At 53.4% G+C, this 11,984-nt stretch overlaps 6 protein-coding genes across 6 annotated transcripts in view; 1 reads left to right on the top strand and 5 right to left on the bottom strand.

Annotated features, from left to right (window-relative positions):
- The window catches only part of BBA_06737 (Prolyl 4-hydroxylase, alpha subunit), a gene marked incomplete at both ends in the record, with an annotated part of 1,162 nt that extends 477 nt beyond the window's left edge, over positions 1 to 685 (top strand). The window contains 3 exons of the mRNA XM_008601834.1: positions 118 to 194; positions 295 to 515; positions 617 to 685. Coding sequence (XP_008600056.1) covers positions 118 to 194; positions 295 to 515; positions 617 to 685 — 367 coding nt within the window. The remainder of the gene's footprint in view (positions 1 to 117; positions 195 to 294; positions 516 to 616) is intronic.
- Positions 686 to 809: 124 nt separating this feature from the next.
- Positions 810 to 2,446, bottom strand: BBA_06736 (RNA dependent RNA polymerase; the record flags this gene model as incomplete). Its single annotated transcript, XM_008601833.1, has 2 exons — positions 810 to 1,819; positions 1,873 to 2,446. The coding sequence occupies 2 exons, from the start codon at positions 2,444 to 2,446 to the stop codon at positions 810 to 812; spliced, it is 1,584 nt and encodes a 527-aa protein (XP_008600055.1).
- Positions 2,447 to 2,542: 96 nt separating this feature from the next.
- BBA_06735 (RNA dependent RNA polymerase) lies at positions 2,543 to 4,606 on the bottom strand (the record flags this gene model as incomplete). The annotated part of the gene is made up of 2 exons (XM_008601832.1): positions 2,543 to 3,838; positions 4,130 to 4,606. 2 exons carry the CDS (start codon positions 4,604 to 4,606, stop codon positions 2,543 to 2,545), a joined length of 1,773 nt encoding a protein of 590 aa, XP_008600054.1.
- A 428-nt stretch (positions 4,607 to 5,034) lies between these two features.
- BBA_06734 (D-lactate dehydrogenase) lies at positions 5,035 to 7,306 on the bottom strand (the record flags this gene model as incomplete). Its single annotated transcript, XM_008601831.1, has 4 exons — positions 5,035 to 5,492; positions 5,550 to 5,948; positions 6,012 to 6,630; positions 7,295 to 7,306. 4 exons carry the CDS (start codon positions 7,304 to 7,306, stop codon positions 5,035 to 5,037), a joined length of 1,488 nt encoding a protein of 495 aa, XP_008600053.1.
- A 164-nt stretch (positions 7,307 to 7,470) lies between these two features.
- On the bottom strand, positions 7,471 to 8,729 carry BBA_06733 (ribosomal family S4e; the record flags this gene model as incomplete). Its single annotated transcript, XM_008601830.1, has 3 exons — positions 7,471 to 7,813; positions 8,139 to 8,561; positions 8,716 to 8,729. The coding sequence occupies 3 exons, from the start codon at positions 8,727 to 8,729 to the stop codon at positions 7,471 to 7,473; spliced, it is 780 nt and encodes a 259-aa protein (XP_008600052.1).
- A 757-nt stretch (positions 8,730 to 9,486) lies between these two features.
- Positions 9,487 to 11,034, bottom strand: BBA_06732 (MYB DNA-binding domain-containing protein; the record flags this gene model as incomplete). The annotated part of the gene is made up of 1 exon (XM_008601829.1): positions 9,487 to 11,034. The coding sequence occupies one exon, from the start codon at positions 11,032 to 11,034 to the stop codon at positions 9,487 to 9,489; it is 1,548 nt and encodes a 515-aa protein (XP_008600051.1).
- Positions 11,035 to 11,984: the final 950 nt, after the last annotated feature.

Below are 11,984 nucleotides of genomic sequence, written 5' to 3'. Positions count from 1 at the left end.
TTTTTTACCCCTTACCCCCCCCCCCCCCCCCCCGCCCCCGGGTAGTATATGTATATATATATATATATATATCACACATAACGGGGGTAAGTTACTGACGATGGAAAAATGAACAAGGGGTGGTGAGCCTATTGGGCTGAGTCCGAATATACGGGTATATCGGTACACAAAGGGCCAGTTCTTTGACTGTCATTGTACGTTTGTAGCCACGGGAGTCGAGTACCGCGGGAGTCGAGTATATATGAATGCGATACGGGTTAGAAAGACAGAGAGACTAATGAAGGAACCGACCAGACGACGAGTCCAACAACGTTGCCCTCCAGATCGACGGCAAGACTGTGCAAGCCCGCACGACATGGACGCTGCTTCTCTACCTGACGGGCGCGTCCGAGGGTTGCGTCGGCGGCGAGACCGTCTTTTACCCGCACGACCGCCAGTCCGAGGCCGAGGCCATTTGCGTGTCGCCGCAGACGGGCATGCTGCTGCTACACAAGCACGGCGACGACTGTCTTTTGGTACGTTGACACGGCCTGCGTTCACCCGTTTCTTTTTATTTTTATTTTTATTTTATTTATTTATTTTCCTTTGAGTTGAAGACGGCTAATGTCGACGACAGCACGAAGGCAGAGAGGTCCGCGCCGGCGAGAAATGGGTGCTGAGGACGGATTTGTGTATTAAGCGCTAACTAGCTAAAGATTCAAAGCGAAACAAATCATGCAAGCCAAAATGTAACTGTCCCAAAATTTCTTTAAAAAGTCGCCAGCTACCCATATGAACGCCAATCTTGCATCATCCCCCTCAATGGCTTCTCAATCCCCGTCAGAGTCCTCATAGAGCCGCAGCAGCTGATTCACCTTTGACTCTATGCCCTCTATGCGGCTCGAGACCGCGCTGCGGGACGGGGTATACTCGGTCGACTCTTCTGGAGTGTTGCACCTTGTCGTTGCGGGCTCGGTGCGGATAGCGTCAAAATCTATGAGGTCGGCTTCCCCATCGACCTTGACTGCTTCCTTGGGCACCTCAATCGATCTCCTTGGCTCTTCAACAAAGGGAGTATCAATTCCTTGAGAAGTATGGTCCTCTTGTTGAGGTGGCGCGGCCGTCGCCATTGGCGTTGGACGAGTAGCTGCCGCCAAACTCGTCTTACTCGGTTGGTAGCTGTGGCCCATGGCAATCTTTACGAGAACCCAGTGAAAGATCCACGGGAAGCTAATGAGAGGCATGGCCTTGGGCGAGTACTCCAAAGCCTCCCCTTCTGCCTCGGCCTCGGCCAGGAAATCTTTGGCCTCGTCTTCTGTCACCTTGTATATGGCAGCCACAAGCTCCTCCAGTTTGCTGCCACCGGCAATTCCCGCCTCTTGGATGCACATTTCACGAAATCGCTGCTTGACCGTGTCAAACTGTTGACCGAGATCCTCCTGAAGCTTATAGTCTGAGCCGACGGCCGGTTTGGACATGGCCCAGCCAGAGTAGAGCTCAAACTCGGTCGCGACGCGGAACTGCTTCAGCAGACGCCGCACAGCCACATCATACTGCTGCTTGAGGTTCCTAGCCGAGGCGAGGATCTCGTCGGTAAAGTCAAATCTTTGGGTAATTCTCGAATCAAACTCGTCCTCGCAGCTGGGAACGTAGTCAAAATTTTCTTCGGCCACGCGATTGTAGAGCTTGCCCAGTGCCTTGTGCGACGGGTACGTGCAGCTGTTTCTCTGCATAAAGTGCGGCCATTTGCTTGGTTGGTATCTGGCTCTGTTCCATTCTGCGGGCACACCCGTTTTCAGGTAGTCGACGGCCTGCGAGTGAAGTTTGGCGAGCTGCAAACCTGTGCAAATTAATCATTAGTGCAAGTCTTTACACATTTAACGGCTCTCTCACATATAGGATGGTTCAAGCCCAAAGCATCCGCATGCGCGAGATGCGCGACTGCAACAAAACCCAAACAGTCATTCTTCATATACTTGACCGCAAAGTTGCGCAAGTCATCCACCTCGACACCCCTCTCCAAGTCTTGCGGAGTGACGGGTGTAGAGTGCATCGGCGGAGAGTTCCAGATTTTGGGCACAAGCGTGGAATCCCAAATGACGAAATATTCGTCACCATCCAGGTCACCCCCAGAAAGTATGCTTGGGAGCGAACGATCACCTTTGGAGGGAAACACGACAACGTCTTTCAGATGCCGCAGGCAGGGAGTGTCGACCGCTTCGACAACACGAATGTCGCCTGCATGTAGCGATGGATTGCGACCAATGAAGCAGACGCCTTGGATAATCGTGGTTTTATTCCCATACTTTCGATCACTCATTTGAAGAAAGATCTGCGGAAGAACTGCTTTATTCTTACCTCGAGATCCTTCCGTCTGAATGGAATGTCCTCGCAGCGTGCCCGTCTCGTCAACACATCCCATGACGAAAGCACTCTTCTCAATCTGGATCCTGCACTTTTCCTTCATGAGCTTCAGCGACCAAGACCGCCAGAGCTTCAACAAGTTCTTCACAAAAGGGTCTTGAAAGTTGGCCTTCAGAAGCTCGGCCACAATCACAGTCGTCTAGTTCTCGTCGACAAACTTTGTCAAGAGATCAATAGCGGCCACGCGACTCGTCATCGCTTCTTCGTAATGTTGGATCTGTTTGTTGAGCAGCGCCATGAACGCTCCGAGAGGAACTCCGAGGTGCTCCAAAATGGTAATGATTTGACGGTTGAGCGTCGCAGTCGATGTTTTGGCGCACTTTATGATCTCAAGCGTGTTTGCCTCGGTGCTAAACTTGATTTGTGACTTTCGTAGGCAAACTTCCATGTGCTTTGCATATTCTCGCGGCCACACTGCGAGAACTCCCTTGGCGCCACCCATGCGAAACTGAAAAGCAGACGGATTTCCGACTATGTCCAGTTCCAATTCATCAACAACCAGCTGTGCAAGAAGAGCCGATATGATACCCACGCCATCGGTAAAGCATTCGCCTTTGGCCTCAATATCGTCAATGTGGCGAATTGTAGGCACACGAACTCCGCGCACCTCTCGCGTGGTTGAAAAGCACTGTCCGATCCTAGCCCCAAATTTGGCGACATTGCGAATATGGTCAAAGTTGCCCAGCCACTTGCGAATGTCATCGCACGATACATGCGCCGTCGGGCAGAAAAAGGTCACGCTGCCTTCTCGCAGCTGTGAGTTTCCAAATGCTAGAAATTCGTACGTTCGTTCTCCAATGCGGATACCCTTGTGCAATGCACGCAAAAGCCTTTTCCAGACATCATCGTTGTTGTAGCGATCTTTTGCGATGCGATTAGACTCTGTTTCAGAGAGAAACTGCACACGAAGAAACCTGTCATGCAAGTTGTTGTATTTTCGCATGACACGATTTGAGCTCTCGACATTTGGGAGGTTCAGCTTCAGTGACGTTGGCGTAATATTGGCCTTGAGCACAAGCGAGCAATAGTACGGAATCTTTCTCTTGATCGGGGCATAGCGAAATCGTGCATCTTCAAATAGTTGTAGAGGGTCCTCGAGTTGTATCTCTTCATCGACCAGGTACTCCAGCAACTGGCTCGCTTTTGGGACATCCAACGCTGCCAACTTCTCCAGGAACTCGGCGTCGATTGCGTGCTCACGTAGATAGCCTCGAGTAACACATACCTCGAGTCTGTAACGGACAGCAAAATCCAGGTAAATGTGGTGAGCGGTCAGGCTGAGGTACTCGAGAGTATTGGAGCTGCTGTCATCCGAGGGATGGTCCAGCAAATCCCACATGCATTTGTGATTTTTCTCTAGCTTGAGAGTCGTGCGAGTCGGAACTATATCATACTGTTCCAACGCTAGCATCAAGTTTTCGACCGCTGTAAGAGACTGTGCATCAGTCTCATCAATGATGCACCGAAATGTCTTCAAGCGGCTAATGTCGATGCATTTGCCAAGCTTTCCTCGACTGTAGGTCGATATCGGAGTCTTCTGCGGCTCAACGATGACTTCATAAATGTCGGTTGCGCGTACCCAGTTGTCGTTGCAATGCCATCTCCTTGAATCAGTCGGTATAATATTCGACTCGTCTGAAGCTAGCCAAAGATAGTCAATTGGCCCGTTGAAAGAAATGGATATTGTACATCCCCGCCTGTTTCCTTCAGAACAGGTATCCTATACATTTGTAATGGCGGTAACATGGGTGATGAGCTTGTATAGTCTCTTTCTCGAGAACTTTTTTAGCCTCTCCTGGAAGTGGAAGTAAATAATGACTTCCCCTCTGACAGTGTTGAATTCCAGTGAGATCTCGCCATCTTTTAGCGACTGTATGCTCTCACTGATTACCATGGTGTCTTTGTTGAGCAAACTTCCAAAGTCAAGTGACTTGAGCTGCATGGAAATAATGGAAGGGTAGCGCTGCTCATGGCTGCTTGGCGGAGGCTCCTGTCGTGCTCTGAGCACGTCCACATGAACGGTGACTGGCTTTTCATGACCATCTAGAACGAGGTCTGTTGTTCTGCTGTTCCAGAAATTCAATTCTGGCGGTGGTGAGAAGTCGATTCTCGCGACAGCCCCTTTCTCTCCCTGACGCTTGTCGTACATTTCAATCAGCTGGATGCTGCCCTTTGGCGAGAACGATTTCCAAAGCTGCGGCATCGTGATTCCTTCAGGCAGATTTCTCAATCTGAGCGAAATCGATTTCATTTTCGGGGCTGCTTTCGGCGGATTCGATGGGTTGCGTGAGGGGCTTCGTGACTGGTCTCCAGAGAGCTCTGTGCCAGACCATTTTTCAGCGATCTGCTCGGGATAGATATAGTGTGTGGTCATTGGAAGGTTCCTATGTGGGATAGAGAGTCGGATAACTGAGCGTTCAAGTGTACTGTCAAATAAACAGGGAACAGGAGAGGGGAGGAGGGATGATGGAGGAAGGAGGATGGAGAAGGAATGAAGTCATTCCGAGGCGGCGTTTGCAACCGTGCAGCCGCGCGAGTTGCCTTACCTACTTTGCCACAAAGACCAAACAAAATATAAAGACATGCATTAGGTTATATCTGAGAAAACTCCATCTTCGTGCATTTTAGCTTCTACTCCAAAGTATTCTGCTTTCCCGCCTTTCGAATCGGCGTCACAGGCACATCCGCCGTCACCACGTGCGTTTCCTTTGGCATCCACGGCACATCCATAATCTTGCCCGGGTTCAAAATCCATCTCGGGTCCAACGCCTGTTTTATAGTCGCCATGACATCCACCGTCTCCTGACCGACCTCCTTGACGAGGCTCGCCTTTTTGCCCCAACCAATCGAGTGCTCGCCCGTGCACGTACCCTCCATGTTGAGCGCGCGGTTTACCATGTTATCGACGCAGCGCGCCACCTTGTCGCGCTCCTTGGCGTCGCTTTTATTGTACATGATGCTCTCGTGAAAGTTGCCGTCGCCGACGTGGCCGAGTATGCTCGCAAACATGCCCAAGTCGTCCATTTCCTTCTTGCTCACTTCAATCAGGTCAGCGAGGCGGCTGAGCGGTACAGCGACATCGGTGCTCCCTATCATGTTATTAGAAAACATCATCGCTGGGTTAATAAATAGTACCAGCTTCTTACAGACGTCTTGGCCGTCCTTTCGCAGGGCAAGCATCGACCACAGCGACTCTTTCCGCGCAGACCACAGCACCTTTTGCTCCCGCTCGTCCTCGGCAAACGCAAAGTCCGCGCCGCCGTTGCGCGCCGTAATGGCCTGCACGGTGGAAATGTTTTCGGCGACGCTCGCCTGGGAGCCGGAAAACTTGAAAAAGAGTGTCGGCAACTCTTTCCACGTGCGCGGGGCCGTGCTGCCGCTCAGGTTGACGACGCGCATCTGTACGTCGTCCATAATCTCCAGGCAGTTGATGGGCACGCCGGCCTGCATGACGCCCGCTGCAGCGGCCGCTGCGTCGCGAATCGTCGGAAACGAGACGACGCCTACAGAGTACGTCTCGGGGATGACGGCGAGTTTCAGCGTGGCTTGCGTGCGTCAGCGCCCTTGTCTCATGGCGAGCCTAATGAGACTTTATAAGTTCAACATACCTTCAGTGACAATGCCCAGCGTCCCTTCTGAGCCCACAAACAGTCCATTCAGGTTATACCCAGCCGACGACTTGCGCGGCCTCCGCCGCGTCTTGATGATCCGCCCGTCCGCCAGCACCACCGTCAGGTTAATCACCCAGTCCTTCATCGTGCCGTACCGCACCGCGTTAGTGCCCGAGCAGTTAGTCCCGATCATGCCGCCAATCTTGGCCGTCGGGCCGGGGTCCACCGGGAAGAAGAGCCCCGCCTCCGCGTCGGCCAGGTTTCGGTTCAGGTCCTGCCATCCTATGCTGGGCTGCACGACCACGTCCATGTCGTCTTTGTTGAGCTGGAGGATCCGGTCCATGTGGGCAAAGTCGACACTGACGCCGCCGTAGGGCGCGGAAAAGTTGCCCTCCAGGCTTGTACCGCCGGAGTAAGGGATCAGAGGCACGCGGTGCTTGTGGCAGATTCGCGCAATGGTGGCCACGTCCTCGGTGTTGCGTGGGTAGGCGACGGCGACAGGCAGGGTTTCGGGGTTGACTGATGACCATTCAGAGTAGCCGTGCGTCTTGAGCTCTTCGTCATCTGTAGAAATAATTTCTGTATTTCCAATCTCTGCGACAATCTCATCAATCGCCTATTCATTTTCTGTAAGTAATAAATCCGCTGCACAACAGTTTCATAGACTACTAGCCTTGTTCATTTCCGAGAGCGTCGCAAATCGCTTCTCTCCACCAGTAGAACCGGAAAATTCTGAACGCCATTGGCCACTGTTTCCATCAGTCTGCCATCTTGCGACACTCCATCCGACGGCTCCCGTGGCTACCGCAATGCCTAATACTGCGCTGCTGGACCAGACAGAAGCTGACTTGGCCACTGTAGCAGTGGTCGACTGGCACCGGCGGCTGGGTACAGCGAAGCGACGACCAAGGCCAGATCTACACGAAAAACGCAGCATCGTTTTATTTGAAGAACATTGTTGTGCACACAGTAAATCAATCTCTCCGCATCGGATAAGTTGAGCAGAAGTCCGACGTCGGAATTTCTGTTCCGAGACTGAAAGCGGATGCGCCCCCACGTTGCTCCCACGATGCAGTTGCGGGGAAATCGGTTCAAGGCAACGGTAATTAATCAACGCTCGACAACGACGCGCAATTGGATGCGAAAATGTTTTGCTCGAGACGTGAGGACTTGCGAATAGTGGTACGCACTGGTCAACTGGTTGCGATATAGCATCCTATCAATACTCGATGAAACGGCTTGAAGCGTTTACACTAGCACCGTAGGTGCGAGGCACTCACGGAATACAGCATATTGGAAGATTCATGTTTTCTCATATTGCCTATGGCTAGTTTTAAAAAGGACGTGGTATATCGTCCCCCGACCAACAGAAACGTCAAATCCGTGACTCCTGTGCACATGCCATCTTTTTTCCCCTTGCCCCCCCTTACCCAAGCACATCAACATCGTGATGAGCTTAGTTGGCCAGAGCGCGGCGGCGGTCACGCTCCTCAGCAATGGTGAGCTTGACACCCTTGCCCTTGGGAATGGAGATCCAGGGCTTGTCCTGACCAATGACGAAGACGTTGCTCTCACGGGTGGCGAAAGTGTTGTCGATGGCGTCCTTGATGTGGACAATGGCGAAACCGCCGTCGTGGCGCTCGCGGTGGGTGATGACACCGATACGGCCCATATTGCGACCGCCAGTGACCATGGCAATGGCGCCAGTGTCGAACTTGACAAAGTCGGTGATCTTGCCGGTGGCGAGGTCAATCTTGACGGTGTCGTTGACCTTGATGAGAGGGTCGGGGTAGCGGATACTGGATTTACAATGTTAGCAAATACGTGGCGATTGAGGGTCACCATTACAGTTCGTCGGAAAAAGACGATGGGAGGCTTCGGGGGTCGTGGGAGCGGTTCTACGACGAGGTGTCGCTAATTTCCCATGGCCTGTCTGACCCTACGGCAGCAGGCAGACGAGACGACAGTTCTAGGCGCCACCTCAGGATCTTCTTTGCCCCATGACGGGATGCCACTCGTAGCAGTCCCACATGGAGAGAAAATCTTGGTGCATCCAACACCCAACCCCCCCGAAATCAACCAAAGCTTGATCCAACGGCTGAATGATGTCTGACAGAAACTCACGTTCTGGCATCGTGCGTGACCAAGAATGGGATTCCGCCCTTGCCGAGCTGGACGCGCTTGACCTTGCCGAGCTTGTACTCGGCCTCCTCCGCCTGGATGCGGTGGACGGTGAAGCGGCCCTTGGTGTCGTAGATAAGGCGGAAGTTCTCGCCCGTCTTCTCAATCGAGATGACGTCCATGAAGCCCGCCGGGTAGGTCATGTCGGTGCGGACCTTGCCGTCGACCTTGACCAGGCGCTGCATCAGGATCGAGCGCGTCTCGCGGTAGTTGAGCGCATACTTGAGGCGGTTGCGGATGAAGACAATCAGGGGCATGCAGTCGCGCAGCTTGTGAGGACCGGCCGAGGGCTTGGGGGCATAGACGCCGGAAAGCTTGTCCAACAGCCAGTGGGAGGGGGCTGAGAGACGCTTTTGGTGCTTCTTGCTATAAAGTTGGTCAGCATCATGGATCGCGAGATTGTTGCCAGAATTCGTCGAGCGACGGTCTGGCGACGGTTTGTCGTGGTGTTTGGGGGTAGCATTGCGTGACTACAATTGCTAATCCCAACATTGCACTTTCGTTCGGAGCGTCGACTTACATTCCGCGGGCCATTTTGTCGGGTTGGCTGTGTAGTTAGTCGGGATGCAGAGAATCAGAAACTTGAGGCGTGATCCGTTCAATGAGACCAAGGTGTGCTCCGCCGGGAGCACGCACAAATTTTTTCGTCTTCGCTTGGCCTAGCGCAGTCTGGCAGGGGCTTCGTGCCCTAGGCACTAGCACTACGAATAGTGGAGTCTCGGCGCCGGCCGATGAGTCACGTGTAAAATCACGTGTAATGATCGCGATAATTTCCCGTCGCTGGTGGAGCCTCAGTTCCGCGCCATAACTTTTTGAACCACCGGAGTAACCAGACCCAGCGCCCCGCGCCGAGGTTCAATCTCTTTTAGGTAGACGGGTCTGATCGGGTCCCTGGCTACATTCACATGTAAAGCTTCTTACATCAAGATATAGTGCCTGCAGGGCAGGCTACTGTATTGCTCAAACGGATTATCAATCGCTCGCTAACTGGTTTTGATGTGCTGCAGGGTAATGTATGTAAATGCCATCAGCTGCCAAGTGCTCGCATGTGTCTTCTTCCATGCCTCAGAGGCGACTGGCTAGCTGGGTCCGTTTGTTCCCTCGAGACTGCTGTGTCCCGTAGCCCTCTATCATATTGGTATCACTCAAATCAAACCGCCCTATACGCCATAACCCAGTTGATGTCCTAATGTAATCCAAACCCCCAAAAGAAACATTATATGTGATATACACCAGGTGCATTAAATACAAGTGGCGTGTTTTCATTCGTGTTTTCGTGTCCAGTGACTTGTTAGCACCGAAGTGCATATTCGTAGCGGTCGCGACGAGAGTCTAGGCCTGGGGCGGTGGGGGACGAAGGGCCAGACAGCTCGTCATGTCGCCCATGGCCGTGCACCATGCGGGAATCATCCAGAAGAAGTCTGGAAATGTCCATCTCGCCACCCATGAAGTGGTTTGCACCAGCATCTCCAAACTCGAAGCCAGGATGCTGGAGGTACTCTGATTCAACATGGGCAGGCCATCTGGGAGTCTCGTCACGAGAGCCACGACGATTGGCAATGGCAGCTACCTTGGAACGCTTTAACGAGTTGTCGATGGACATGTTGACAGAAGGCTCCATGATATCGTTGCCTCTGGAAGAGTCCTTGGCTTGGAACGTGCCCTTTTCAATACGCTGATAAATAGCAGGGTATTTGTTGCGGACTCTATCGCGCAAATCGGTCGGCTGTCGGGTGGAGAGATGGTAGCGAGGGTCGCGCTGAATCTTGGTCCAGGCAGGGCCGTAGTGGTCCAGGCCCTCGAGAATCTCGTGATCGTCCTGCTCCGTAAAGGGGCGGCGCTCACGACGATGGGACTTTTTGAAGGGGCCATGAATGCCGAGTTCGGCCAAATCACCCATGTTCTTTCGATGAGCACGACTCTTCTTCTGTTTAGATGACTCCTCGAGCTCGGTACAATTCTTGGAGATCTTGGACCGAGACTTCTCGTCACTAATCAAGATATTTTCTGAGTGCAAACCCTTGCGGGAGCTGCTCTTGCTGGTGCTTTCTGAGCGGCGTTCGGACCTCGACGTCTTGCTGGAGCTTCGGAGCTCTTCGGGGCAGCAAGTGCGGAAGCGGTCCTTCAAGTCGCCAGCAGTACGCTCGTTGAATGTAAAGTCGGGGTCTTCCAAAATGTTGGTCCATTTGCCGACGCCGTGGCGGTTCACTCCGAGAAGAAGATGGTTCGTCTCCTCGTCCGTCCACTTGCGTCGGGGCTTCGTGGCGCGCTTGCGGCCCTTGGAAGAACTCTTGTCGGTCTCGGAGGAGCCTCGTCGCTGGGAGCGTTCGTCGGGGCTGCTATGGGTATTGAAGTCGTGCATCATCTTCATCTGGTTGGTATCATTCTCGTAGGTGGTCGAGGAAATGGGTGGGAAGAGAGCGGCGTGAGGTGGAGGTTCGTGGAGGCCATTGATAATGGGCGGCATGACGAGAGCCTGCTGTGTCGCCTTTTGCTTCTTGAGCGGCTGAGGCAGCTGGACAAAGTCGTCCTTGACGTGCATGGTGGCACGGCTGCGCTTCTTGCGGTGGGCTTCATCAGGTCCATCAGGGCTGTCATCGCGGTAGGCACCGTGACCGTGGCGAGAGTCACCCGAGTCGGAATCGTCGAGCAGCAGGCGGATGGGATACGGATGCGAAGCGGCATGACGGCTCGCATCGCGGTCGAGCCTCGGCAGAGGCCTATCGCCATGGGCGTGCAGAGGAAGGGCATGCAAAGGAGGGAGGTCGGCATGAGCGTGATGAGGAGTCGATGTCGACTCATTCAAGAGGTGAATCAGGCGCGGTTCGATGGTAGCCATCGTGGGCAGATAGTCAGGGCAATGTTGCGGTGGGCATTGGTGTCTTTGAGATCAAGAGCCGAGAGGAGGGCACGTTGTGATGCAGGCGGGTGAGGACGAAATTAGAAGACTTTATGGAATCTCAGACAAAGTAGTGTCGTCCCATCCTCGGAGCAAGGATGGATCCATCTGCGACCGATGCACAAGCAAGCGCAAGGCCGAATGGATGGCTTTGCGGTGCAAGTGGTTTGTCTTTGTCGTAGTGACACGTGAAATTGTCACATGGCAGCCGGCGAGCCAGGAGCAGAGCCTCCACTAGGACCCAAACAGCCGTGCTAGGACCAAGCAGCCGTCTTCCAAGTTGCAATCCACCCGAGTGATAGCCACCCACCACCATACCAGCTTTTTTTCCTTCCTGGGCTTATTTCCAAGTTCCAACCTAGCGGGGGTCTAAATCTTGTACGAAAGACGGCAAATCCCCGCTCACTAGACCGTGCTGGGAGCCTGAGGAACTGGGGCCGGCGCCAACCCTACTCTCCGTGTCTCCGTCGTCACCTCAGCGCACGAGGCGCAGGACCCCTTTTGCCCATAGGACAGCCCTGTAATCAAGGTGGGAAGCGGCTGTTATACCAGTCCCGTCTGTCCGGCGCGGGTGCCACATGCAATCACTGTACGACTCTGTCAATTGCTCTACCAGACTAACTACCACACGGGAGGCAAAAGCTTCTGACACACGCCTGGGCTGCCTGACAAGCTGACTTTGCGCCCACGTCGTACGTTCGTACCGGGTTTAACCATTTTACGCTTTTGTTGCCCGAACCCAGCGAATTGTGGATCGCGGCTCGGAGTCACAAGCTTCAGACGTTGACTGGCAGTTGGTCGATAAGCTACCCAGTTGCGAGCTGCAGTCATCTGGCAGCTTGTTGCCGGTGGCGTCATTTATTGTTGATCTCGGTAGAGTGTTGAGGCTG

The sequence above is a fragment of the Beauveria bassiana genome, assembly GCF_000280675.1.
Source record: "Beauveria bassiana ARSEF 2860 unplaced genomic scaffold BBA_S00020, whole genome shotgun sequence".
Taxonomy (NCBI): Eukaryota; Fungi; Ascomycota; class Sordariomycetes; order Hypocreales; family Cordycipitaceae; genus Beauveria; species Beauveria bassiana.
Note: the sequence above shows the minus strand (reverse complement) of the source record. Positions and strands in the feature narration are given on the sequence as shown.